Below are 27,318 nucleotides of genomic sequence, written 5' to 3'. Positions count from 1 at the left end.
ACGAAGGGGGGAAATCTTCCTCCACTCCTAGGGGTAGAAACGCGCTCCTCCCTCTTAAAGGGAGAATCTTTCTACCTCTTAGGGAGAAACATATGATACATTCCTGTTTCACCTCTAAGGGAGAAGCTACCACACCCTTTCTTCTTAGAGTGCACAACGCCTTTGCCACTGAGCGACCGTGGCGGGCACCGTCGCCTGGTCGGGTGATACCCCAATTGAGCCACGGAGCGACCGCGGCGGGTACCCTCGCCTAGTCGGGTGATACCCCAAATGAGCCACTGAGCGACCGCGGCGGGTACCCTCGCCTAGTCTGGTGATACCCCAATAGGTGGCCGGTAAAATGCGCAAAGCCTCATGGGTACATTGTCTGCTCCCGCAGAGCCCCGCCACTTCCGGTTCGAGAGCTCTCCTGGCCTCCCGTACGCCGGCGGCTTTCACGGGCGTGTGTGCGTGTTGCTTATCTGTTTCCACTGAAAAAAAAAACGCTCATGCATCGCACATTCAATGAATACCAGCGATTAATCCTACTAGGGGCCTCTCTCAAAGGTGCGCACTCTGTGACAAATAAACAACAGGCACACACGCGAGTGAAAGCCGCCGGCGTACGGGAGGGCAGGAGAAACCTCGAACCGGAAGTGCCGGTAGCAGATGACGTACCCATGAGCCTTTGCGCTTTTTACCGGTCACCTATTGGGCCACGGAGCGACAGCGGCGGGCACCCTCGCCTAGTCGGGTGATACCTCAATTGAGCCACGGAGCGACCGCGGCGGGTACCCTCGCCTAGTCGGGTGATACCCTAATGAGCCACTGAGCGACCGCGGCGGGGACGCTCGCCTAGTCGGGTGATACCCCAAATGAGCCACGGAGCGACCGCGTCGGGTACCCTCGCCTAGTCGGGTGATACCCCAATTCAGCCGCGGAGCCACCGCGGCGTGTGCCCTCGCCTAATCGGATAATACCCCAAATGAGCCACTGAGCGACAGCGGCGGGCACCCTCGCCTAGTCGGGTGATACCTCAATTGAGTCACGGAGCGACCGCGGCAGGTACCCTCGCCTAGTCGTGTGACACCGCAGTTGCGGTGCTCCCAGCGGGCGAAGCTATAGTAAAGAAAGGCGCAGCTTGCGCGCCGGTGGCTGAAGGTGAATGCGGCGCGATGAATGACCTTGAAAGACGGAGCGTAGTAGAGCTTTCGCGCTAATAAATAAATTAGCCCTGGATATGTGCTGCTATGTTCGCAATCAGAGTTCTGTCAGTTTAAAGACACTTCCTGTTACAGGCAAGGAGGAGATGCAGCACAAGGAAGGATGGCCAAGAAGGGGGAGAAGCAGCGCACGCCCACCTCACGCCAGTCTGCGTCACGAACGCCTTCACACCACTCGTCTGGCGCGCACACGACTTCGGTGCGCTCGGGTGAGCGCAGCGGCAGCGCGGACGAGCAAAGAAGTGGCACGCAAGCGAAAGCAATGCCCATCTTCCCGGAGTTAGCAATGGTGAGGAGCCCACCGCATCCTCTTGCGTTTTTAAAGGAAAAGAATTAAAGGGACAATTAAGCGAAAATACAAGTTTAGTTCGGTAAAAAGACTGTTTGTTCCGATCACAAAATTAACAATTTTTATAGCAGACTCGGAACATATAATAAAAACACTAGTAAGGAAAATAGATGTAACAGTTTGACAGACAACAACAGCGCTTAAATGGGCGCAAGAAAGATTGACAACGCTCTGTCTTGTCTTGTCAATCTTTCTTGCGTCCCGTTTAAAGGAGCCATGAAGAGAAAACAAAAGTTTGTTTTATTCGAAAGATTAGGTGTTTCATAGTACCCCAAGCGCTTTCCCGGAAGCAAATGATGCTTTATTCACTGAGAAATAAGGCAATTTAAGCCAAAATCTTAAATCTCCCGCTAAAATTGAACATTCCGTGACGTGTACAATGGCGTCATAGCGCCGGTCCATGAAACAGATACTTAGTATGTCGACTCCATATAGCACCCACACGCGGGAGTCGATCGAGACGGCGGCCATTTTAAAAATACTAGTAAAACCTAGTGCACCCGCCGCCCTAGTCATGGAATAGCCTGATCCGGAGAACAAAACTCTCGCCGAGGAGCTCGGGCTTGCATTTAACAACCTCACACCACTAAAACGCTCAATGCTTCCAAGTGCACGAGCGGCAAGAGTTGTGGGATACGCGGTGGACGGGAAAGCGACCATTCCGCGATAGCCACAACAGACGAACGCCCAGCCGTCGGCACCGCTGCCTCGTCAGCCCCGTCGCGACGGACGAATATAGACTGGTACGTATGTGCCGTATTTTGATTACGGTTAATAATAGTTCAATTTCAGTAGCAGTATCACTTATGCCAGTTGGCCGGTGTCGTGTATGGAAAGCCGTTCGCGCGAGCTCTCTGCTTCGACCAGAAAGATACGAGCGTCAATGCGCGGTGTTTACGGCATTTGTTTCCCCAAGGTCAGAGCGATTTGACGAAGTCGGCGACGAGCGCCAGCATGTCCCAGGAGTGAGCTAACGTAAGGGTCCCTGCCGTAATCACTTCCTCGGAAATGAAACGAGCACACTCGTACTTCCTTTAGCTCTCTTTCTCCTCCGTTTGCAAAGTTCACAAAACGTAGCCACTTGCTTCGCCTAGGTTCGTCGTTGGGCAGCACATGAAAGGAGATCTCCTCACCGGCGGGGATGTCGCACTCCCTTGACGATTTGCCCGTACTACATGGGCATTTCAAAACGCAGCAACGAAATTTCATTGTAAAGTACTCGAACAAACTGAAGTTTTCAGTGGTTGTAAACTGGAAACGAGCTCGTAACGACAGCAGCAAGCCAACACCATTCGAAACTTACGCGACGACTGGCACTATCTCGTCGCTTCTTGCTGTTCCTTACTCCCCTCGTTTCTATTTTTACCTTTGCTGGTTGGCGATATGACGGCCAACCTCCTGTGAAGGGATTACGATACGAAGCAAGTCGCGGCTGTGCGTGCTGGAACGGTTCGTTGGCCCTGAAGAGCCTCGAACCCGAAAATTCGTCTGCGCGACGGCGAGATGTCGAGCTCGGCCGGCGCCTAGTTTCGTACGCATTGGCGCACACGCTTGCGTGTTCGTTCGGACCTTCAACCGTTTACTCCACCGTTCTTTGTCATAAAAAGAATGTGCAGTATGTTTCCGGGGCATTTAGCTCGCTATGCAAACTGTAAGCCCTGCCTAACATGCGTTTGCTTTTGCCGGCCTCCGCCAATCGCAGAGCATTCCCCAGTGACATCACAGGTTCTGTTGCGGAAAATGAGCTGGTGGGTCGCATGGTCATTTCCTTTTTTCCTAATTATGTAGCTTATTTGAGCGAAGTTTGCGTTATAAGTGGTGTCGTTATGGTTCTAACGAGGCAATCTTTCGAATGAACCAAACTTGTGTTTTCTCTTCATGGCTCCTTTAAGCGCTGTTATTGTCTGTCAAGTATTTACCAACAAGCCCGAACCACCACGCTTTTTCAGATGTAACAGTGGCGACTGGCCAGGCAGTTTCACCTGACGTTCAGGAACGGTGGACGAGCACTACTGCGCATGCGTCAACTAGACATCAAAAAACAAAGAAAGCGACGTTTTTTTTTGCCGGATGTGACGTCATGGTTTAAAAAAAAATGGCAGCTGTTGCGCGGTCATTTCGCTGCGCGCTTCTCGTCGTGATTTTTGCCTGCCGTTGCAGCGGTGCATAGGTGTTTGGCTTACGATTGTGATGAAGGTGCTCTCGAAGAACTTCTGGAGAGCACTTACGGTGGTGTGCAGCGTGTGATCGGGACGCTGAGTGTGTGCGACTGCCTAATTTTCGCGTAGTACGTTGCGACGGTGACGACGGGCGCTCTGCATCAGTTCTGCCGCCTCGATTTACGACAGTGATGAGTGCGTTCCCGTCGAATTTCTGCACTGTGTTTTATTAGAGCGCCGTGTTGAGGCCGCTGGGCGTTTCGCCGCCTACGTACCGTGGCGAGAGGCAGCAACGCTGGTCAGACGAGGGCACTGGGATGGCGCATGACCACTCCCATCGTAACCAAGCTAGCCACTGCAAACGTAGACCACTTCTACGTAGACCACAGGGCTGTGTTTTTGTCCCAGTACAACGGAGTTAACCTGTGCGAAGGTATAATTGTGTGTTCGGAGTCGTGAGGCAGGCAGGTAATGTTCACCATTGCGAAGGTGTAGTAACTCCCATAATCTGTCTGCTAATCACTTTGTTGGTCTGAAACCTTAAGCCAGCTGATAATAGGACATGCAGCCCGGTGGGAGGTAGGGCTGCGCACAGGACAAAGGTTTTTTTTTTTTTTGTTGTTGTTACCGGCTGTAGGAACCAAGCCTTAATCCACATCCAGGCCTCAAGTAGTGAATGAGAAAATATGAACTAGTTGCACTTAGCCCTGGTGCTAAGCATTTTTTTTTTCGTGGGCCCTCTCAAGTTACCGTTTTTAAAATTATCCATTCTAAGGCACGTTCAAGCTGGTATAATGCAATGCATTCAACAGATGCTGGACAGTTCACCCAATATGTCCTTGATGTGTGCTGTCACATGCCGAAGAACAATATTGTACTTCAGTTGGTACTTTTAGGAACAGATCTTATGATGTACAATGCTTTCAAGTTCATTTCTTCTGTGTTTAGCGTGACTGAGGACTTGCCTGCAGCAATCTTACCGCAAATAAGTGATTGCTTGTCGAACAGCACAAAAGTACCACTACAACTTAAAACTGGAATTAGTCAGGGATGAGGTTTTGCTTGTCAGTTTTCTCTCTCCAGCAGTGATGGCAATGGAAGCTGAGCAGTGGCGTTGCTGGGTAAACTTGCACCCGAGGCCCAGAAAATTTGTCTCCCCCTCACATATACAAAACAATGATTAATAATAAAACTAGTGTTATTGTTATTATTGATAATATTAATGTCTTCTATTGTTAGCATATGAACGCTGGTTCACACTTGCGACTAAAGCTACCAAAAGCGATTTCTGTCACTCTTGTCACTTGGCATTGCTCTCATCGCGCGACAAGAGCGATTGGTCTCGACAAATTTTGTGTCTTTCATTTGGATACCAATGTAAAAAAAACTTTTTACAGCTACTGAATGCATGGGCTTCGAAACGTCAATGCAAGCATGCATAATATGCGGCATGCGATGCGAAATGAAGCCACAGGATACTTGATGTGTAGTTATTTATAAGAACTGGCAATATATTAGAAAAGTAAGCAGCAAGATAAGAAGTCGTGTGTTATTTAGGCAATAATAGCTACACGAGCTTGGTTTAGAGAACTCCAGACGACGACTCTGGTGCAGATCTTGATACACAACACTGACCTTTTCAGTGAATTAGGCATCGATAAAAATCCTACCAGTAAGGAGCGTTATGGTGTGTCACTCGTGAGCACGAAAACACCATTAGCAGCCGAGAAAGGAGTGGCCAAGAGCTACTTGCGGCAGCACAGGGTGTAATGCGCCAAACCAAAGTAGGTTAGGGGAAAAGTGAAGGCTGATATGCGGCAGTGTGAGGGTACCACATCTTACAGCCGATACCAAGTGAATGGATGCCTGCAAGAGCAATGGAGGTGTGAGAGAGTCTCGGGCCTCGTCAGACAACGACACTTATTATAAGGTGGTCGCTAGAGGCGTTCGGAAAGCTTTGCAGCCCGCTGTGTTGACTAAATCATGCAGACGTCCCGCGGGCCTGGAGGAGGGTGGCCAGCAATGATAGGGCTGTTTAAAGGCAACACATGCAAGACAAATAGTCACTTCATTCGCATCAATTTTCCTGTGTCTAGGAACACACCTTGAACAAATTATGCTTGAAGGACCACAGGCGGAGCCTGGTGAAAGAAGGCTGGGGGACAAATAGAAGTTGTCCCAGCAAATAAACAACAGCCGGACTTAAAAAAAGCTATTTCCAAGTATTGTGCAGGACAAGTGGTATAAAATGTGAAGGAAACGGCCGCCCCATAAATTAGGAAAAACCGCCTGCGCCTGCCCGTTTGTCACTAAAGGCAGCCTCTGTGGCAGCATGCGACTGCTGGAAATTTCTCTAAGTGAGAATTTCAGTACGTTTGAAATAGATACATTGTCGGGTCTCTATTTCTATGGTTATGTGATTACTGAGAATGGAAGCAGATAGAAAGGGAGCATTTAGCGGGGAAAGAGATGACTGGCCGTACATGAGTCGTCTAAGCGGCCAGTGCACGGCTAGTCGTGTGGATGTTTTCTGCGACAATGTTGTCGTTTCCTTTCATACGTTGTAAAAAGATTCCACCACACATTTGCAAATAAGTTAATTGACATTGGCGTCTTGGGAAAACGAACACAGTATAAAGTATAAAATGTGAGGTTCGGGCTTACCAGTGAAGCAGCCACTAGTCAATGGAAGAAATCTGAATCGAAGGAGGTTACAAAGCGATAAAGAAAGAACTCTTGAGTAAAATATCAGATTCGTACGGGCCCGAGTGTATCAGCGCCACACGCTGGGTCACAACCGTTCAGTCGCGCCCATCCCGATTTGTTGGTGACGATTTCATTGACGTCGTCGTACAGTCGACTAGCTCAAGACAGATCCTAGATGAAACAACCTTTTCCCAGTAGCTGAGGAAATAATATCGCCCCCTCCAACCAAAAGTAATAACCAAGAACAAGACGTTTGGGACCCATCTCGATTCCCTCTTCCTTCAGGGGTGACTGGGGTCGCGTTGTAGCGCCAGTCACTCACAAAGTGCCTCGCTGTGGAGCGCGGTGCCTGCATGTACACAAGTGGAGGGTTCGTAGGGAAGGATTTATGTTCTTTGCGACTTTTCCTCCAGTTGGTCACGCTTCTGGAGTGTTTCACCGAAGTCTCTTTTGCGGTCTGATGTTTTGCAGCCAGACGTCGTCGTTGTGCTGCCCGAGTTGTTCCAGTAGATTTTTCCTCCGCAATGCATGCGGAGGGGCACTCAGCTCAAAAATCTTGTATACGACACCGGGCGTCCTGTCCTTTGTCGCACAGTCTTCAAAATTTTTTTTCTAGTAATGTTCACAAAGCACTCGGCAGAACGCTTTCACTAACACAGAAGCTGCCCCTCACTCCCACCTCAATTATCGTGGGGTCTCCCGACCATATTCCGGGATAGGAGCACTCAGTGGATCGAATGCCTAATGATAGAAAGTGGGTGACGTACCTGGTGTTTAACTTTTTGTTATGCACTTAATTTCGTTGTCCTGTCCTTTTTTTTCTCACCCTCCACCTAGATGATGAACCTACCAGAGCAAAATATTTAGGTCATCAGCTTCAACTATTTCTTCACTTAGAACTCCTTGGGACGGTCACTCGGAAACCATGGTAAAATGGAAAGAAGATGAACACACGGCTATCCGCTTTATTTATGTGCGCAACGCAGATACTCATTTATATTGCTCTTAACTTACAGGGGAATGAAATAAAAAAACGTAGATTTACCTGATTAAAAGTTAGGCAAATAAAATAAATGCCTACATAACTGTTCTATTTCTTGCATAATTTGTTCAACAAGCTACTCGTCCGTTGTTCTTTTAGTTTAATTACACGGAGCCGCATGGGATACGCCCCTTCCATATAATGCCATCTTCGTACAATTGCCATGTGCTGGCTGCGTCGCTGGGAACGATGAAGAAAAGTCAACGACATAAAAAATGAGCTATCAACACCAGATATCAGATCCTTTGCGATTGCTTAAATTGCGAATTGGTTGGTTAGTGCAAGCACTGAAGGAATCGGGTGCAACCAAGGGGAAATCGCGACAACCCATTTGTCTCACCTAATGTTGGACACCTGAGCTCCCACCCCTCCTCTTCCACTTGCGCCCCTCCTCCCAACACAGGCTTAATTTGTACAGTTAGCTCCCCCGCACCAACCTTCATTGCATGTTTCACACTTACTTTCATTTCGTTTTAATTATCAGTCCCCGCTTCCTCAAGATTCAATCTTCCCCATATTTTTTTTTTCAGGTCATTTTCACCTTTGTTTCCTTCTGAAAATATGACAACCGGACCGGGGTACATGGTCTCCAACGCGTCACTGCGAAGACTCCAGAAAATGCTAAACATTCACCATGACCCGTACACAACATCTGATGTGCGTAAAAAAAGTCACATAAATAACCGCCGAGGACACATGACCAAAGTCTCGTAGGCTTGGATGCCTCCCCCTTCACTCCTCCCCCCTACTGATCTCGTCCGCCGCCCCAACAGTGGTCCTGGACGTGATGAAGGGGCTTTGTTAGGCCCCTGTTGTCCCACTGGAAAGCAAGCTCGCTCGCTACACCCCTCCGAGCGTCGCAGTCGTATACCGACGCACCCCCTCTCCAGGAATCGTTCCTTGTTTGCCTCCGCTCACCCTGCAGCCAATTAACTCCTAAGCCGCACCCATCCTCGACTACCGCGACATTCCTGGATGCCAAAATTCTCCTCGCTTTCTTCCATTGTACCAGGAAACAAATTTGAATAGACTGGTGGGGACGTAAATTGAACAGGCCAAAGCTTTGGTCTCGTTACAGTTGTCTTCCAGTTTTCGACGTCAGCATTGCACATTGTAGGGGCACAAGTGGCACCTCCCCCCCTTCACCGAGGGGCTGGTACCCGGGGCCCAGGGACCCCCGGCCCCCCCTTAGCGACGCCACTGCAGCTGAGTGTTTCTTGTCACTACAAACGACAACTTACCTTTTGTATATATATTTAGAGGTGTGTGATTATCAACTTTGCGTCTGTGAATTGAACACAAGTTAAACTTGGCTGTGAATTCAATAAAATATTTTTGAATACGAATAGTAAAAGCTGGCTGCGAATTGAATATTTTCAAACCACACTATCTTTGTTTTGGTGTTTCTAGAGTGTATAAAACATAACTACACCAAAAAAGACAGCTTAGGCAGTCAGAACTAGACACATCTCTGTTCAGGTACTTGCGCTTGACATACAAAAAATTTAATGTAACAGAGAAAATAAAACATAGACATGCAAACCAGTGCAACAAGAATTTTGCATATATTGAGATAAAGAAATATGGGCTCCTCAAAATGCTGTGAACACAGTAAGCATATTAGGCATATTTAATATGATAGGCAGCAGCCCCCCCACTCTCCTCAATGATTGAAAGGAAGCTGCGCATGCTAGTTGCCGGTGGGACCTCACCAACAAGCCAGCAATAACGTTTTATTTCTCACTTCTGCTATTATATTTATAGGAAAGCTATTTTAGATTATAAATTTTGCTTTTGTAGTGTGGCACTTGACCTAACATACAGCACAGTTAGTGAACACTTGCTTGGTGCAAGGCTTCTGCATTAGGCTTTTGGCACGGCTTCGGTGTCATGCAGAAAAACCAACCCGCAAGGTCTTACCATGTAGTGAAGCTTGAAAGTTTGCACATCTTCAGATAGAGCAAACATTCGTTCCTCTACTATTTGTAAATTTCAAATATTTGAAACAGAGCTGCAAATCGAATATCAAAAAGTACTCGCACAGTATTCTAAGTTGCGAATGTTCACACACCTTCAAATATACTGCCTGGTCACTTGAGTATAAGTGTATAATTTACACAAATAATTTCATGAACGATAGTTAAAAATGCAGTAAGGTGTTTCATGCAAGTTTGACGCATTTCTTTGAAATCACTGATAAGCATTGGGTGCAGTTGATTGGATGCTTAACCGCTCTGTCTTCCCTTTACTATCTCCTACATACCCGCAAACTCAATGGGCATGGCTTCATTTCTCCTACTCCCTTCTTTAAACACTGCTATGCTTTCCTTTCTTCCTCCACCGGATTCGACCTCCCTCGAAGAATACGCCATTGCCCTTGCAATAGAGCATGCTACTCTTAATGTTCCTACCACCACGCCAGTATATATCTTCTCCGACTGTCAGTCAGCACTTCGTAATTTCGCTAACCATGAGACCCACCCACACACCACTGATTTCATCACTTCGATACTTGCATCGAATCCTTGGCCACGCTTCACACTGGTTTGGGTTCCTGGCCACGCTGGCATGTGCGGAAACGCCTTAGCAGACGCGCTCACCCGAGTACCTTTCCCAGGTCCGCCCATGTCCTGGCCAACCTTGTACCACCCGCCGACGGTTCGTACTCAACACCGCGCTTCCCACCATTACCAATTAAACGCCCAATGCCTATCACGCACCCTGTACCCACCCCCCAGTTCCTGTCTAACTCGTGAGGCTGCGTGCCTCATTCGACAGGCTTAAACCTCTTCACTCCCCTCCCATCACATTCTTCACCGCATCTATCGGCGCCCTGGCCATCCTTCCTGCCCCAGGTGTTCTTTCTACCCATCCGTCCCTCATTCTAATTGGGACTTCACCCCACCATCTCTTACCCAATCCCTCACTTTCATCACTTCCTGGGAGCTCTGGCTGTCTCCCCCGCCGACAGTGAACATTTAGGCTGCCCAGGAAGATCTCTATAAACACGTGCACCGGATCCGCACGGACATTCTGGAGTACTACGTGGATCCGGTGAATTGAACTTTCAAATTAGGACCAGGCATTCAGGAGTACTACGCGGATCCGGTAAATTGAACTTTCAAATTAGGACCTGGACTTAGAAATAAGTGTTTGTTCTCTCTCTCTCTCCTTCCTTCCTTTGCAGGGTGGGCATTCATAGGGGCACGTGTTGGGTAATATGTTGTGTTGTAGTATGTGTGGGTTTGTAGGCATCTGTAAAACGGCTTTGGACTTAGAGGTTCGCGAGGGAATCTGGCAGGTCTTTTCTGCTTTCTACGAATCCGTGGCTAGTAAATTTGAGGGCAGCAGTGTGTGCCGCCTCATTCCCTTGTAGAAAGGCGTGATGTCCAGATGAGGTAGATGATCACTAGCTTTTGTATGCGTCGTAGTGTACTTGAGGTGTGATGCATCCTTCTTGATAAAGGGACATGCTTACTGGGAAGCAGGGTGGAATCTGTCATGGCTGTGCTTGCATCTGTTTTTTGCAAAGTTGTGGAAGTGGTAGTGGTGAGTGTGGCGGGCATCAAGGGTTTTTTATGAGTGATTAATGGCAGACGTCCCAGGGTTTTGTGCTTAAATATGCATCAAAACAGTGAACTGAATGAAGGTGGCTATGCAGGTTAGTTGAGACTTCATCTTGGAAATTTTGGTCAAATGTCAGGCATGACTCAAGGAAAGGATAGAGGAAAGCTTCATCAACGAAGCTTCATTTCCCTCTGAGAGTGATTACAAAGTAAACAAAACCCTCATGTGACACTGCTTTAACACCACATGTATAAAAAGCAATTACAGCTGCTGCACACTTCACACTAATTATTCAGTATTCTATAGTGCATCTGTCTCCCACCTTTATCACATAGGCCTCAAAGATTTCTCGTTCCTGTTTTGTGCCATACAACTTCAGCACTCTCGTCGTATCAAATTCTGGCATGCAGCCACCTGGCGTGCATTGAGTCTTGGAGTGGAGCACCATATCGGTTTCTGTTCAAGTCGTCACCAATGCGGCATGCTCCCACCACCGCCTGTTAGGGCCTTGTCTGCCCTATGTACCATCAAGATACATTGAAATAGGAACAACAAACTACGTGACTTTCAGTATATGCTGTGCATCATGGTGACGGGCTGTGTAGCCACAGGAGGAACAAAGTTACAAGAATTCGTGTCCAACAGTGTTATGGAAATAGCATTTGAGAATGTTAATTTGGCCCACTGCCGCATGTCGTGCGGGGTCCCGCTACGGTTATCAAACTTTGTCACTGTGTACGCTCAAGCAGAACACGACGAAGGCTGATCGCAGAAGCACAAACGGGCACCAAATATGGTGGTGGGCGAAATAAATATTTTCACGGACCGAACAGTGCCCTCTCGACACCCACGTGCAAGTTGGTCGAACTGGAAGTACATAATACCTTAGATAAACTGCACGAAGCTTACCATCACTCCCAAACCTCCCGCCTCAACCACCTACCAGACGAGACACCCTTGAACTCCTCGTATATCTAGCGCCCCAAGAACAGCTCCAATTGTGCCCGTCCACATCCGTCAACACATTTGTACAGCTCCCATACCGCGATATACGCATCAATACGCTCGTCAGGAAAGCAACCCTCTGGAGACCAACGAAACTAACGTGGATAATTACAAACTTTTCATTTCTGCGCGCCAAGATTCCTCTGCAATGATTTAAGAATATGCAGCAGGACCATGACCTCCTGAATATAATGTCAAGAGCTTATGACAGCACGCAGCGATTACAAGACACGGGGTTCGACGAACCAAAGCGACGCGCAGGAATCACCTTTGTAGCCTGTAGGTCGGAATAGTCTTGTTATTTCTTAGTCAACGACCGTGTGGTGAGCGACAATAGTTTCGTGCGAACGATCGCTCGTGGTTGGCCGGTCGCAATAGTCTTGTCTTGATATTTCTTAGTCAATGACCGTGTGGTGAGCGACAAGAGTTTCGTGCGAACGATCGTTCGCGGCTGGCCATGATAGCACCGCCGTTTGATGTTGAAGGCATACGCGCACTCGCACATCGGAGACGAAACGCCCAGCGGCCTCAACACGGTGCTCTAATAAAATGCAGCGCAGAAGCTTGTCGCGAGCGCACTCATCACTCTCGCAAATCGAGGCGGCACAACTTATGCAGAACGCCCGTGTTCACCGTCGTAACGCACTACGCGCAAATAAGTCGGCCGCACACACTCAGCGTCTCAATCACACGCTGCACACCACCGTGAGCGCTCTCCAGAAGTTCTTTGAGAGCGCCCTTATCACAATCGCAAGCCGAACACCCATGCACCGCTGCAACGGCAGACAAAAATCACGCCGAGAAGATCGCAGCAAAGTAAACGTACAACAGCTGCCATTTTTTTTAATTATGACGTCACATCCGGCAAAAAAAAAGTCGCTTTCTTTGTTTTTTGATGTCTAGTTGGCGCATGCGCAGTAGGGCTCGTACACCGTTCCTGAACGTCAGGTGGCAGTTTCCGGCGGTTTCTGAGTGACGTCACAAAACGTGTTGGCGCTATTTGCAGGCGCCAACCAGTGCCACCGGCACGAGGCAACTGGACAATTGTAGTGGGATCTCTAGTTTCGTTTGAATGTATCAATTGTATGCTGAGATGCAGCAGTTAGCACACTAAGTATATTTTAGTGCTAGCCCATAACACGTCACTACTGCACATAACACGTCATTACTGCCCGTAATACGTAAGTGTAGCGCGAAATTTCAGTTTTTCACTATTTATTAACTTTTATTTATTTATTTTTATTTATTTTATTTTAGTTATTTATTTTATTACTTTTATATTATTTATTCACTACTTATTCACTATTCACTTCAGTGTCCCTTTAAGTAGCGCGGCATAGACGGCACAACAAAGAAGAGACCACTCAGTACTAGCGCTGGTCACAGACCACAGGCGAGCGTTAGTCCTGTGTGGTCTCTTCTTTGTTGTCCCGTCTATAACGCACCACTTAACCATGTTTCACAGTTCCAACCAACTAGCCCAGGTTTATGCATTGACAAGCCTTCACAATAGTCACCCATCGCCCCTCCAATCCCGTTCGACGCAACTGTCACCGTCCCCGCCACCGGCCTTGCTATACAGTAACAGGCGGCAACAGAATAATCGCTAGCGCGAAGGCCGACCCCTTCCACAATCGGCGATTGCCAAAAGGCGGCTCAACATATCGCCCCGGCTTTCTTTCGCCCCAAACAAAGAAACATTATCAAAGAAACATTACCATTATCATTATCATTATCAAAGAAACATTATCAAAGAAACACAATCAAATGCCCTGAATGTAGATATCACCTGCCCGTGCACGCTGGCCGGAGGCATCGGAGCTGTCCACATACCGATAACTCATCATCCCAATCGGGGTCAGCTCTTTCTCCCCCAAGACGCCAGGTACACGAGAAGCCGGAAGACCACATACAATAAATGATCACATTTCCGTTTGTCTCGCTGTGTCTATCCCCCGGCACAGAAGTTATCCACCAAGGGCACACGTGGCGTCTATTACAGACCACAGACTGCCCAATCGCGCCAAATTGTACGCCTATCCCACTCAGGCATACACCCTTTACCAAACTGCACGCCTCCCAGTTCCTCCGCACACTTCAGCACCTTATGTGTGGACGTCCGACAGATCGCTATAAAAAAATAACCCCGTCTTAGCAACCCGAGGAGTCGTTGGCTCGCCCAGACCGGGAGGCTCAGACCGGGAGTCGTGGTGGTCGCCTAGGCGGCCACCACGATCAATCGACTTGTTTCCTCAATTCTTGTATCTTCTTCTTCACCACCTGCCTCACTACACCCATTTTTAGTTCGTCTTGTCTGGAAAAACTAAGCAGTCGCATTCTTGCGTTCAGCGCGAAATAATTATCCCCCTACCTGTGCCGATTTGCTGGTATTTGTGAAGTCTGCTTTGTAAAGCCTATTTTGAGAATCACAGTCTCTGCAGCCTGTTTTGCATGAAGCCTCCCTGGAGAAACGTCGCGTGTTTTCTATTTTATAACACGGTTGCGCCAAGGGTGATGTACTGAAGGAGAGGGCTACGCGCTTGCTTGCTACGGCCCGACGTTAAACCAAACCGACTCCCTGAAATAGTCGTCAACCGGTACGCGGGGCTCGACGTGCGTACAATGAGTATAATCTTGCTTGCCACGTCGTAGTTACCTTGAAGATTTCCTATCGTCAAGCCTAAACATAGGAAGTTAGGCGTAATGTCGCATTTGAAGTGTAACGTCGAGTATGACGTAGCTTGGCACGTCGTAACGCGTAATTTGAAGGTTGCTTAACGTTAAGCCTAACCGAAAACGTGAGGCCTAATCGACAGCTTTATTTTTGCGTACGTAGAAGTTCCACGTACGTAGAACTTTCACCGGTGACCAGTGCGCATGCGCAGAACGCAAAGACCGTACGTGTCTCTCCGGAGGTCGTGAGATTCGAATTTTTACATTGCGGTGTTCACGTTGCTCCCGTGCGTATAGCCAGAGTCCTTCAAAGCATTGAATGACTGTGGTAGAGCTGACCAACTTGGCTGCGCCCTGACCTCCCGCTTCGAAGCGAAAAGAGTTTTGTCGCTAATCCCTCGGTGCGATATCGTGTTCTAAGCGGTTGATTTCGCCTTCAATTTCCCCATTGTTACCCTCATCTAAAGTTTCAATCGACAAACAGCTTTTGTTTTTCAGATAGAAGAGCGATTGTTCCTGTTAAGCCTGACGAAGTGGTTTTTATCATCGTCGTCATAGCAACGGGTTCGCGATATCACGAGTGGCTACAGCAGTATCTGTGTCTGTTAGTAGATGCCGCAAGGAGTAACGTGCGGCTATGGGCGGAGAGCGCGTGCTTCCAATCGCCCTACTCGCGGAGCGCGTGCAGTACGTGTACCTAAAAGAGTTTCAAACTGTATGCTCGTGTGCTACGCATACTTTTCAAGTTTGCGTATGTGAACTCTGTACGCACGTGAAATTATAACTGTATAATGTCACAGCATGAGGTATAGCGTCGAGTACAACGTCACTTGGCACTTCGTAAAGCTTAACTTGAAATTTGTATAGGAGGAAAGGCTAAGGTCAGGCTATGAGCTATGACGCCGTGTGGAAATCTGTACCCATGGAGATAAGTACTCTTGGTATTCATCGCACGTCAAGCTTCGGCTACCACCGCAACGCCAACGTAAAACACTAGGCCTAGGTCGGCAGATGTCCGACAGTTTTAACTGGTGTTATAGAAAATGGATACTTACCTAAAAAGAACATACCTGCAGTGAGGGATTGGTGAACTCCTAATAAGAATATCTGGCTCGTACGCTGATGCCGACCAAAGTGTTACGCACCCACATAGAGAACACATAATCCCAACGGGTATTGGACTAAGCTTTGCAAGTAGTGAATTATGTTCATTTCCACGATACACTGTGGTTGGCGCAAGCGGTTTGTGCGTTTTTACTAACATTTTCGTGCATACAATTCAATAAGGATTTTTAAACTATGTTGCTGAAGCATGCGCCTGTAGCGGCAAAAACGGTTTAGGGAAGCCGTGAGGGGGGGGGGGGGGGGCTTGTATACGTGCCCAAATCAACCAGGAAACTATATTGGATAAGCCTGTAAGCGGATCATTTGGTATCCTTAAAGGAGTACTACTTTCGTTAATGAAGAAAGCGTATTTCCGCTTGTTACACCTACACGTACATAACAGCGCATTTCTACACATGAAAAGGGACGTCATCAGCTGGCAAACATACTTTATTTGCAGCGTGTTACAACGAAAAATGGGCGTCTTTAAAAAAAAAGTTTATGAACGAACCGCTCTTCCGTCGGCGCTCAAACTTTACACGGAGGTAGCATTTCGTGGTCTACTCTACATTGTTAACACCAAAAACGAAAATGGCACTTACCTGGTTGCTATCGTGAATTAAAGCTGTTTTCGCCGAAGAGAAAACGGGCAGCAATCTTGGCAATCGTGACCGCCGCTGCAGTGTTAGAGTGAACTAGAATACTTGCAGTGTGGCGCCTCCTCGCGTATCCATTATACAACACGTTGTGCCGATTTGCGGCAGGTTCGCGGGCGTAGTCAGCCCTCCTGACAATGTCGATGATGCTGTGGCTGTGGCGAGCCTCACATTCAGACGCACCAAGCTGCATTAACCATTGGTATTCGGCTAAAGTCAGCTGAAGCCTAACTTATGCAGGGTTTCCTTGATTTCTTGGTACGTTTCCACGATAGGTCAAAAAGTGTGCTCTGAGAAGCTGCTGTTATTTACTACTTGCATCGAATGTTGCCCAATACTACGTGCATGCACATTACGAGCACTAACCCTGGTATTTTTTTCGGAGCCCAGTTTAAACAGGCGAGTGCAGGCCACTAAGTTGAATGGCTGTGTTCAGGTTTGTCGTGGTGAATATACCATGTACGCCGCTGCATACGTGGAAAATATGCGCGGAATGGTTTCAAGCCATGTTCGCCATTTGCTGGATAAGAAACGGGCTTGGTTTTGGGCTCAATTGATGCACACGGTTATAATCTGTCACTGGAAGCTTTGGAAATCTGTAGGAAGAAAAAAAAAGTCAGACTGTTTGGCGGCGTAGTGTCTCCGAAGTCCCAAAGCATCGTACATTCCTATTTATGATGCGTTGTCCCAACAACACCCCTGGTTTGTGCTATTATGTACTATGTATGTATGTATGTATGTATGTATGTATGTATGTATGTATGTATGTATGTATGTATGTATGTATGTATGTATGTATGTATGTATGTATGTATGTATGTATGTATGTATGTATGTATGTATGTATGTATGTATGTATGTATGTATGTATGTGTCCTATTGTGGGTATCATTTCCTCCGTTGCTACGACTCAAACTCTTGGAAATTCCTGTTCGTCTCGGTATTCGAAATTTTGTCAGAACTAACGTTAAGCTTCGTGACAACCTGTCAAGCCACGCCAAACATTCGTACATTAGGCTGCGCGTACCACTTGATGCCGTTTAGGCCTCAAACCATGGCGTTAAGCGTAACGTCGAAGCGGCGAATACCTGCGTCCTCCAAACCTTATTCCTGCGCTCGCTGCTGGCAGTTCGGCAGGCTCCTCAGAATGGTGTCACTACTAAGGCCTCTTCTGACATCTGCGAAGTCTGCGTAGAATCTGGGGAAGGGTCAAAAAGCAGCGCCGAAACAACACGGCGAAGAGCGTGCGGTCCTTGTCGTTTTTACTCCGTCATTGTCTTTATTTGACCTGCCTTTTGAATCACGTGCCAACACGCCCAGAAGACGAGTCTGCGTAGTCCTTGTCGTCTCGACTCCGTTGTTGCTTTTCTTTTTGCTGCTTTTCGGACTACGTGCCAACGCGCCCGCTTTTACAAATTCATCTAGGGTAGAATTTAGGTAGAACCTAGGGTAGAAGTTCCTACCCACTAAACGAGCACGCTATACTCACACCCCTAACACGGTTAAGGCAATAAAATGGCACAGGGGAAAATTTATGGCTGCGCTAGCTGGTGCCGTAACTCGCTCCCTCTCTACAGCACGTTTTCGTGCCATTCGCAGCCGGAGCCGGAGCCGGAGCCTCCCACCGAGGAACTGTCGAAGCCCGAGAGCATGAGCATGTTACGCTGGACGCTCGTCGTGGTCGGCGTCGTAGGCACGAGTGTTATACTACTACTGCTCGCCGTCCTCGTGCTCATCACCCCAAGTACCGTGGTCTTGACCACGCCTTCACCGACCGTGTGCGCGAAAGACGGTTGCATCGAGCATGCCTACTACCTGAACAAGGTTCAGCAAGCCAGAACATTTGTAACGATGGAGAAAGCGTTAGATGGCCCTTTGAGCGATAAAGCTAGCGGTAGCGTGGGCTGCGTCCAAAGCAGCGAAACAGCTCCCTAAACCCACGTGACTGCGAAAAAGAAATACATTTGAGTCTTTTCTTTCTCGTTCCTCCTGCACCATCTAAGTAACAAAAAATTCACGCATCTCCACAAAGTGAATCATGACGAGTGGGCAAAGCACTGGGGATTGTTCTTATCGTAAATCACCATTGAGAGTGCTTAGTGCTGCTAAAACGGTTTCAAATCCAAGCCAATCCAGTCCAATCTGATACATTCAATTCAATCCAATCCAATTCATTTCAATCCAACCCAATCCAATGCTCTTCGCGCATGCGCAGCACGCTCACCAGGAGCTCTCTCTCTCTCTCTCTCTCTCTCTCTCTCTCTCTAACCTTTTGCGAACCTTTTATTTTGTTTTGTTAACCTTTCGTGAACTTTTGTTGACAAATGTTTCGATTTACACGGTGCTGTGAGTCTCTCTCTCTCTCTCTCTCTCTCTAACCCTCTAACCTTTTGTGAACGTTTTATTTGGTTCTTGTCAACCTTTTGTGAACCTTTTGTTCACAGATGTTTCGATTTACACGGTGCTGTGCTGTGAGCACGGACGACGTACAAGCCTCGGCCTTAATTATGGTGCTTTACCCCTAAAACATTGTGCTTCCTTTGACTCGCATTTATACAAGTTGGTCGCGTATCCGCTCACTGTGCTGGAAATGTCAAAAGACGGTAGTCCTCTACCGCCCTTCTCACGTAAATGCCTCTCTTACTAACGCTCTTCCTCTCCTGTCCCGCTCCTCTTACGGCAAACGCGGTGGAGGTTGGATCAAGTCACTTCAATTTTCGCGCGTTCCACTGCTCGCCGCGCGCCATTTGTTGGAGCCTTTCGTTACTGTTGGACTCGGAACGCCGCCACGATGTCTAGGCTCGAGTGCGAGCTCTTTCTGTACTTTCGGGCCAAAGTATTGTTTTAAACGGGTATTTGTTTTTAATTCACTCTCAAATATCAAGCCTCCATCTATTTCAGATCAAAGAACACTGCGAATATCCGTTATGTATTCATATTTTGCCTCACTATTGGCAAGGGCGAAGTATGGTGCCAGACTGAATGATTTGGAGAGGTCTTGGCAATATAAACTTGTTGTTTCAGTATGCTTTTACCTTTTGCCCTGGCAGCTGAGTCGAGCAACAGACAGACCAAAATTTTCCTCCTTATGTCGCCAAAATTGTCAAAACCTAGTTTTTAAAAACCGTTTTTAAAACTTAAACAAAAAACTGCATTGTTGGGTGACGGCTGGTCTTGCACAGAGACACGTGGAAAATGCAGAGTGCGGAGATGGTGTCGTTCAGCATATAGGGGCAGCGACATGTCATCAAATTCTCACCTAGCGACGAAACATTCTGTAGCGAGACAGGCCGCTCTGCGTTGTTGCTGTCGTATTCTCAACAATGTCATCTAAATAATGCCGCCGCAGAGCCAGCATGCCAAAGTAGACGCTAAAAGTTAACCTGCAGATATAGGATCTCGAAACTCGAAAATATTGCACTTAGCGCAGAATTCGACCGCTCAGCGGCCCCCATTAGGGCATAAAAGGCCAACAGCAGTCAAATTTCACGTCGAACAAATTTATTTTTAATGTGTACCACCAAATCAGCTGGTACAGAAGTGGTAGCCCCGTGAAACATAGAGTTTCATACTAATATACACTAGAGGGAAATCTGGCGCCACCGTCTAGGGAAGCCGCGCTTCAGCGAGCGTGCCGTCATGTACCGGGCAGGCACGTTCCACTTGTCCTTGGCATGGCTCATGAACAGGCTCAAAAGTTGGCTTTGGCTGCAAAAATGCAAAAATTATACTGTCGCAGATTAATAGAATTTGTTTTATTATTATAAAATTAAAGCTCCAGAAAGATTTATTTGTCAGGGATTATTTAGAAGCTTCATGCGAGATGAACAAAAAAACAATGTTACCCCTTTTGGCTCCAAGACGAAAAAGAAGCCATGTGGCTAACCAAGCCAAGGAGGCGAGGAACGTCGCTAGCTGCAATGGCGCCGCCCACGGCAGCCCGCGAATGCAGCGCCAGATTTCCCTCTAGTATATATTAGTATGAAACTCTATGCCGTGAAACGCCTCGTTAATCAGTGAGAAGCGTCTATAAAAGCTCCGCTGCAGACAACGCTGCACCTGCCGGCGGATCGCGTAAGCAGCCATGACGCGCCTGTGACGCTCCGGCCAGCCGGGGCGTCTTCCTATGGCCAGCCACGCAGCTGGAGAACCGGTCGCGCTCTGCTGCGCACGCTTCACCCATCTGCTGCCCCATGCGCGCGCAGAACTTGCGTTCAGGCTTGGGGCCCTATTCTCGACTGCACAAATTGCCGGCAATTCAGGCAATTTTTCGGAAGTCTTTTCTGATTGGCTTTCAATTTTGGTCACGTGCTTCCGGTTGACAAAGCGGTTGTGTGTGCTGTCGTCATTTTGACGTTTCATGTCGTCTACGGACACCAGTTCTAAAGTTTGCCTTGTTTCTCGTTACTAAAGGCGCATAATTCTTGTCCGGCAATGAAAAACCAGACTAAATGCAGCGGACATGACAACGTAAGCCTGTCTTTGCTATTCAACAACAATACTGCTTGTAATACACACCCCCTCTGTGATTGGCTGAGAAGGCGTGACGTAATTTAAACAGTTGGCGGGAACGATTACGTCATGCATTGGCAACTTCAGCCTGCGTAAAAGTGACGTAATGCTATGTAACAGCTTAAAAATGGCGGCAGTTTTTGTCGCAAAATACAAGCAAAATAGGGCACAATATTGCCCCGGCTTACGGCGCCGCGAAATGTGCGGCAATTTGCAGCAGGCGCAGTTTCGCATGTGCGCTGTTTAAAGCATGTTTCCTACCGAAACAAATTATAGTTTCAACTGCTTCCAAGTCAGCGATCATACAATATACAAATAACATGCAGTATTTTGCTTTTATGTTTGGCAATGAAATAAAAACTATTTGTTTGGCGTAGCCGCAACATAAGAGGGCAGTACAAGCCTCTCCATGACAAAGAGAACCCAATGCATGGCATTTGTCCATACTTGTCCTAGTAAGCTGTTGGGTCACATGATCGAACTCAAGAGAAAAATAACAATGAAAAGTGACTATTTAGTTCATTACAGCGCTGGTTGCAGTCGAGCTTGACGAATGAGTGAATCGGCGACATCGGTGCGCTCCGCGGTTATCAGGGGTAGCGCTTCGCTGCTCTTATGTGTGATAGAAGCGATGGTCGCGGCCGTCTTTTTCTGTGATCACGCCATAAACTTGTAACATTGCAGCAGACGATGGCGTGGCAGCGGTGGCGGCAGGGAAGGTGATAACGCAACAAAGCTTGCATCATAGGTCGGCGTACTCACTCGTGAGTACACTCATTTGTACTCATTTGTACTCAAACTCACCAGTGAGTACGATGATGAGTGATCACACACCCAGAAAAAAACAGTGAGTACGATGACGAGTGAGTACAGGGGTAAGTCCACTACTCGTGAGTACAGTACTCATGAGTTCACTACTCATGAGTATGAGTACTCATGAGTACAGTATTCATGAGTATGAGTACTCATGAGTTTGAGTACTAATGAGTATGAGTACTCATGAGTACACAGTACTCATGAGTACACAGTACTCATGAATACACAGTACTCATGAGTACACAGTACTCATGAGTATACAGTACTCATGAGTACACAGCCCTCATGAGTACAATACTCATAAATACTGTGTACTCATGAGTACTTTGTATTCATGAGTATACGCACTCCTGAGTACAGTAGTGCAAACAAGTTTTATCACGAGCTCGAGTCCGGACGCGCGTGTACGAGTCGCAAACATTTAGCGGTGCCATTGTGCAGCTTAACTGTCAAGGATGGTAAAATTAGACAACGAAAACTGCACCTCCCTCCTTTCCCGGTCCCTGTTTGGCGCTGTAAGCGTTTTTCGGCGGTCGCTCGCAAAGGGGTCACGGTGAAGAGGGAAAAAGAAGGGGGTGAAAGCCCGGCGGGAAACGCGGCCGCAGTTGCTCTTCTCTGATGGGACTTGTTGACTGCCGCAGTTATTTTTGTTGACGCGGCCTGTGAACGCGTGGCGGCTTCATTGCGCTTGCTCCCTTCCAATTGTTTTAGGGGAGAGGCGGTGGAGGCTGCTAACAACGCATGAACTAGGCGTACTGAAGTCCCTCTTTTTCAGTCTTCAGAAGTTTCCGTAGACGCATGTCACGCTGTGTAGTCGTTTCGTGAGCCGAACTGCTCATTTCAACTGTCGCAGTTAATTTACGTAACTCGCGTCAAACCGACTGCGTGGTTTGTAACGTTCGCTGTGCGTATTCAAGCGACAGTTTGGCTGAGGTACGTGCGCCCATATGGTTTTGTTAGGTTCCCGTTTTGAAACATTTTGCTCAGGTTCGCTAGTAATATGGTCTCGTGTAGTGCCATTTACAAGTGAGCATAAAGCCCCACCGTGCTCTACGGCGTGCAGGCGCGGCGGGGGAATTTGCCCCAGCAATGTAAATAAAATATCCGAGTACACCTAAGCACGTTTGTGAGTTGTGAATCGGACATCATAATATCCAGTTCAACGCGTGCGGCGCCTTGTTTAGCCTCGCATATTTTGTCGAATAGCTCTGTCATCTTGCCGCTGGAGGAGCGTTTTGCTTTCGAATGGCTTTACTTTCGAGTGGCAACCCGATTCGCCGCTTCTCGTTTATGCCACCGTGTAATGAGGGCGCTGACGATGATGGTGAATTTCGGTGGTTGTTATTCCCCTACCTTTACTACTGTTTACAGGCGGGGCGACCACCCCTCGCTAAAAACTATACCGCCGAGTTTAAGCTCGCACTGTGAAAGGCCTCGTGAAGGAATTGTTTTGAATTGATGAACGCCAACGCCAGACGCCGGGATTGTCGCTTAAGCTCGCATCTTGGAACGTCTCGTAAAACATGTGGATTGCACATAACGACGTCACCGCACTTTTTGATCGATCGCTGTCAGCTTCATCCGCGTTGCTCGAGATAAGAGGTGCAGATTTCCACTGTGCAACCAACCCACCAACACGGCAATACAGTGACGTCAGGGCAAGCTATCACGCCTCCGAAAAACGCGTCAACAAACTTTGTTCTCGAGTACACAAAGCACGGCAGAGCAGTTCTACGCTGCTGTAACGGCTGCCAAGTACCGGCAGCAACTGGGTGCCCGCGGCCCTCGACTGCGACCGATACCCTATCCACGCCCCGCCCCCCTCCGCCCCCCCCTTCGAACACACACACACACACTACTGGGACTGGGCCATTCTAACTCAGTCACCACTGTTCGATTCACTTCACTTTATTTCCTTAAAGACCCCACAGGGGAGTGTTACATAAGGGGCGCGTTGTACAACATAGATACAAAAGCCACAGGTGTAGATGCATAGATGCATAGATACAGATGCATAGATGTTGCGACGTTGCCCTGCTCAGTCCGCCATCGACGCGGCGCAGAGGAGAGCGATGAAGTTGTCGACCCGACGGTGATTTTAAGCTACATTCATATACAATATATACAAAGGTAGCAAGAGCGTTAGATGGCTCGCACAAAGGCACTTCTCAACTCAGTGCCTCCGATGAAATGCCGCCGCACAGCCACTGCTTCAGGGCTGGTTTTATACCCCCGGGGTTCCGCCGCAGCCGCACGCAGTTCGAATCTTCCCAATCAGGACTATCACTGGCCGCAGTTTGAATCCGGCGAATGCAGGCGAAGTGATTGCGTCAGCCGAGCCACGAATGGGAAAGGGGAGGCGACTCAGCGGCGCCGTCTCCAGAGTCTACTCGTCGCTGCGTGTCTTTTGCGGGCCGGTCGTCCCAAGCATGATCTGGTGCGGCCGTCTCGAAGGGAAAAGGAGAGTAGACTCTGTGGCGCCGTGTGCCGCCAGTTGCGGCACTTCTGCCGCGGGCTGGCTGACCCAGGCGCGAATCGGGCCCACCGTCGGCGCGTCGCCAGGTGCAGCAAATTTGTGTCGGGTGCTCTGGTTAACCACACACACACGCATAGAAAAATTAGTAAGGTCAGACCCGTGTGGGTTTTGGCCTAGCTGTTAACGGAAATAGACACAACGACGCGTAGCGCCCGTCCTGTCCCTTTTTCGTGGCGGGACCTCCCTCTTTGGCTTTTCGCGCGCTAGCCGGTTTTCGTCTTTCTGTTTATCTCTCACTTTGCGGGCTGGCGGCGGTTGCGAGGGGTACGGTTGCACAATGTTCGCAGAATTCGAAACAGCGGCGGCAGCGTCTCTTTCCAGGTGGTTTTAAAGACGATAGTCTTTCTTTGGCCACTTGAGCGCGACAATGTTGGCCTGTCAGTCTGTCTTTCTGTGTCCGTCATAAAGATAATTCATTATTGCAACTTAATATCACGCCCCGCTGTACACATGGGAGCTACTGGGGTCGCCGTTAAGTAGCTTCATGTACATAATGCGCCCTCTCTACAACTGGCCAACTGCCCCGCGATTCAGCCGCGATTCAGCCCGCGATTCAAAACGCGAGTGCCTACGTCCCGTTTCGCTCTCTCCCGTGTACGTGCCTTCGCGCAGTGGGAAGCCCTACGACAATGCACCGTGTAAGACGTTTTCTTCTCGGGCTCCTCTGTCCTGATGTATATGTAATCTCAGTATTTCTAATTAGTTAAACATTTTATTTTTTTCTGTTTAGCTACCTATCTCAACTAGACGACGACGAGTTGATTGTTTTTACGAGAAAAACTATGGTTGTGAGGCTCTACTTCGAATCGAACTGAGCAATAGTCCCTAAACCCAGCAAAGCGCTAAGCGCAAGGCGCAAAACGCGGTCACGTTCGCTTGCACAGATAGAAATTCGGGCACCAGTTGCAATGGATCTATTGCGTTATGCACAGAACTACACGCTGTACACGTGAATATTATCTGCCACAGGTACCACCCGGCGGCGTGGTCCAGCGGATAGCGCGTCGGGTACCTTGTGTATATTTCCGGGCGTCAGGGGTTCGATCCCTGCTGGTGCCGAAGTTTTTTTTTTTTCTGCACTCTACGCAGTTCGTCCTTGGGGAGTATCGGAACGGACCATCCGGGTGGGGGACTAACCATTTGTCCCCTCGCAGTTAGTCCCCAAAGGGACTAATGATTGTGGCAGAGGCCGTTAGTCCCCGAAAGGACGAACTTTTAGTCCTTTTTGCCTAAGAGTGCATGAACGAGACGACGCATGCAAAATTGTGATTGCATGCTCACCGGACCTTTCCCAGGTAATCGCCACGATTACGGAGACGCATCGAAGGTCAGTGCATTTCTGGCGAGATCACGAACACATGTTGCTCTGCTACATCGCCCACGAGCTACATCGCTCACGCGCAGGTCATTCCAGCAACGAGCAACGAGACGCGCAACGTACGCAGCGCGCACGAGCCAGAAGGCACCACGTTCCTGGCACCCGCTCTTCCGCTACAGACGTACACGAACGGAACGCTGAGAGCACGGAACGCAACGGAGCCAATACGTACATTTTCCGCACGTGCTGTCCCGGTGCGGGTCCACGCAACCAACGACATCGCATCCGGATTGGTGATATGGCCACGACAAGCGAGCAAGACGCACGGCGCCCGAAATGCACCATACGTGGCGAACGACCGCACCCCAATTATAGGGGAGTTTGCTCGATAAAACGAGACGCACAGCGCACGAAACGCACCAGAAGTGACGAACGACATCCAACTTGAACCAGTGGAGCTGACCACGGAGAACGAAATGCACAACGCACGGAACGCCACCAAGCCCCAGCACACACGGAGGAAACTGCTGTTCGCGACATCCTCCACTCCCACTGCAGGTGCTATCCGGACTTGGCCAGCGAATGTTACAACCGCAGAAATCACCTGGCCACAAGCAACAAAAGACCCAGCGCACGCGGTTCAACCCTACCGGAAAGTACGAGCTCTCCGACACCCGCTGCTCCCGCCCGAGTCCAGCGGACGAACGACATGGCACTCGTGCAAGTAGGTCCGTCAACGAGCAACGACACGGCCAGCGCATGCGGCATGTCCGAGCCAGAATTAACAAGATCACCGGCACCCGCGCTCCGATCGAGACTCACACGACAAACACCATTTCGTACAAGAGGACGCAACCGCGAGCAAGCGGACTCGCGATGAACGGATCCTGCTTGTATGGGAGAGATAGCGATTATAGCATTCTCGAAACAACGGGCAAAAGACGAGGTCTTGAGCGACGACACGGACACGGCAAGAACGGCAATGAATGAACCCGATCCAGACGAAGCATCGATTGCCCTGACGATGAAGTCACGCTTGCGACGCCGAGGAATGTGGGACCGAACGGACGGTACGAACTACGCCCGCTTCCCCGCCACAACGGTTTCACTTCCGAAACAACCACGGCGACTGCGAGCACGGAGCCGCAACGACTTTGACCGATCAGCCATGCCACCCTACGAAAACGCCCCGCTACCGCACACTAAACGAAAAGCCAAACGGCTCCCGCACCATACGCAACGCACGCGTCAATCAAGCAACGTCCTCAACGCGCCAAACTATGCCATCCTTACACAGCGCAGCTCGCCACCGGACAAACCAGACGTCTACGCCCCCACATGCATCAAGCACGCGACGAGCTACACGAACACAATCGCCGACGGAAGCGGCGCACCCAACGCAACGCCGTAAACACTGTAAAGTTGAGGTCTGACGAAGGGAATCCCATGGCACACACGCAATAAAATCAAGCAGATTTGAAATTCACCGAAACTCAACGAGACGAACACCCTCTTAACGAAGTTTCTAGTATCTAGAACAACAAAAAACAAACGCCAGCATCGAGGATCTGTGAACAAGCGGGCAGTGATCTGGATACGAACGGACGTCAATCTACGCGAACGCTTCATTGTGCCTGGGGGCAGGCGCATTTCGGATTCAGAGCACGATTAGG

General features: G+C 48.8%; 1 protein-coding gene across 3 annotated transcripts in view; it reads left to right on the top strand.

The window, feature by feature from the left end:
• Window positions 1-27,318, top strand: part of LOC144151896 (neprilysin-1-like) — a 91,407-nt gene that overhangs the window by 13,140 nt on the left and 50,949 nt on the right. For all 3 annotated transcript variants that reach the window (XM_077683059.1, XM_077683058.1, XM_077683060.1), the window contains exon 3: window positions 1,278-1,491. In XM_077683059.1, the coding sequence (XP_077539185.1) occupies window positions 1,278-1,491 (214 nt within the window). The remainder of the gene's footprint in view (window positions 1-1,277; window positions 1,492-27,318) is intronic.

This window comes from Haemaphysalis longicornis, unplaced genomic scaffold (genome assembly GCF_048455015.1).
Source record: "Haemaphysalis longicornis isolate Haplotype H1 unplaced genomic scaffold, Haemaphysalis longicornis Haplotype H1 scaffold_9, whole genome shotgun sequence".
Classification (NCBI taxonomy): Eukaryota; Metazoa; Arthropoda; class Arachnida; order Ixodida; family Ixodidae; genus Haemaphysalis; species Haemaphysalis longicornis.
This window is presented reverse-complemented; position numbering and strand designations above follow the sequence as displayed.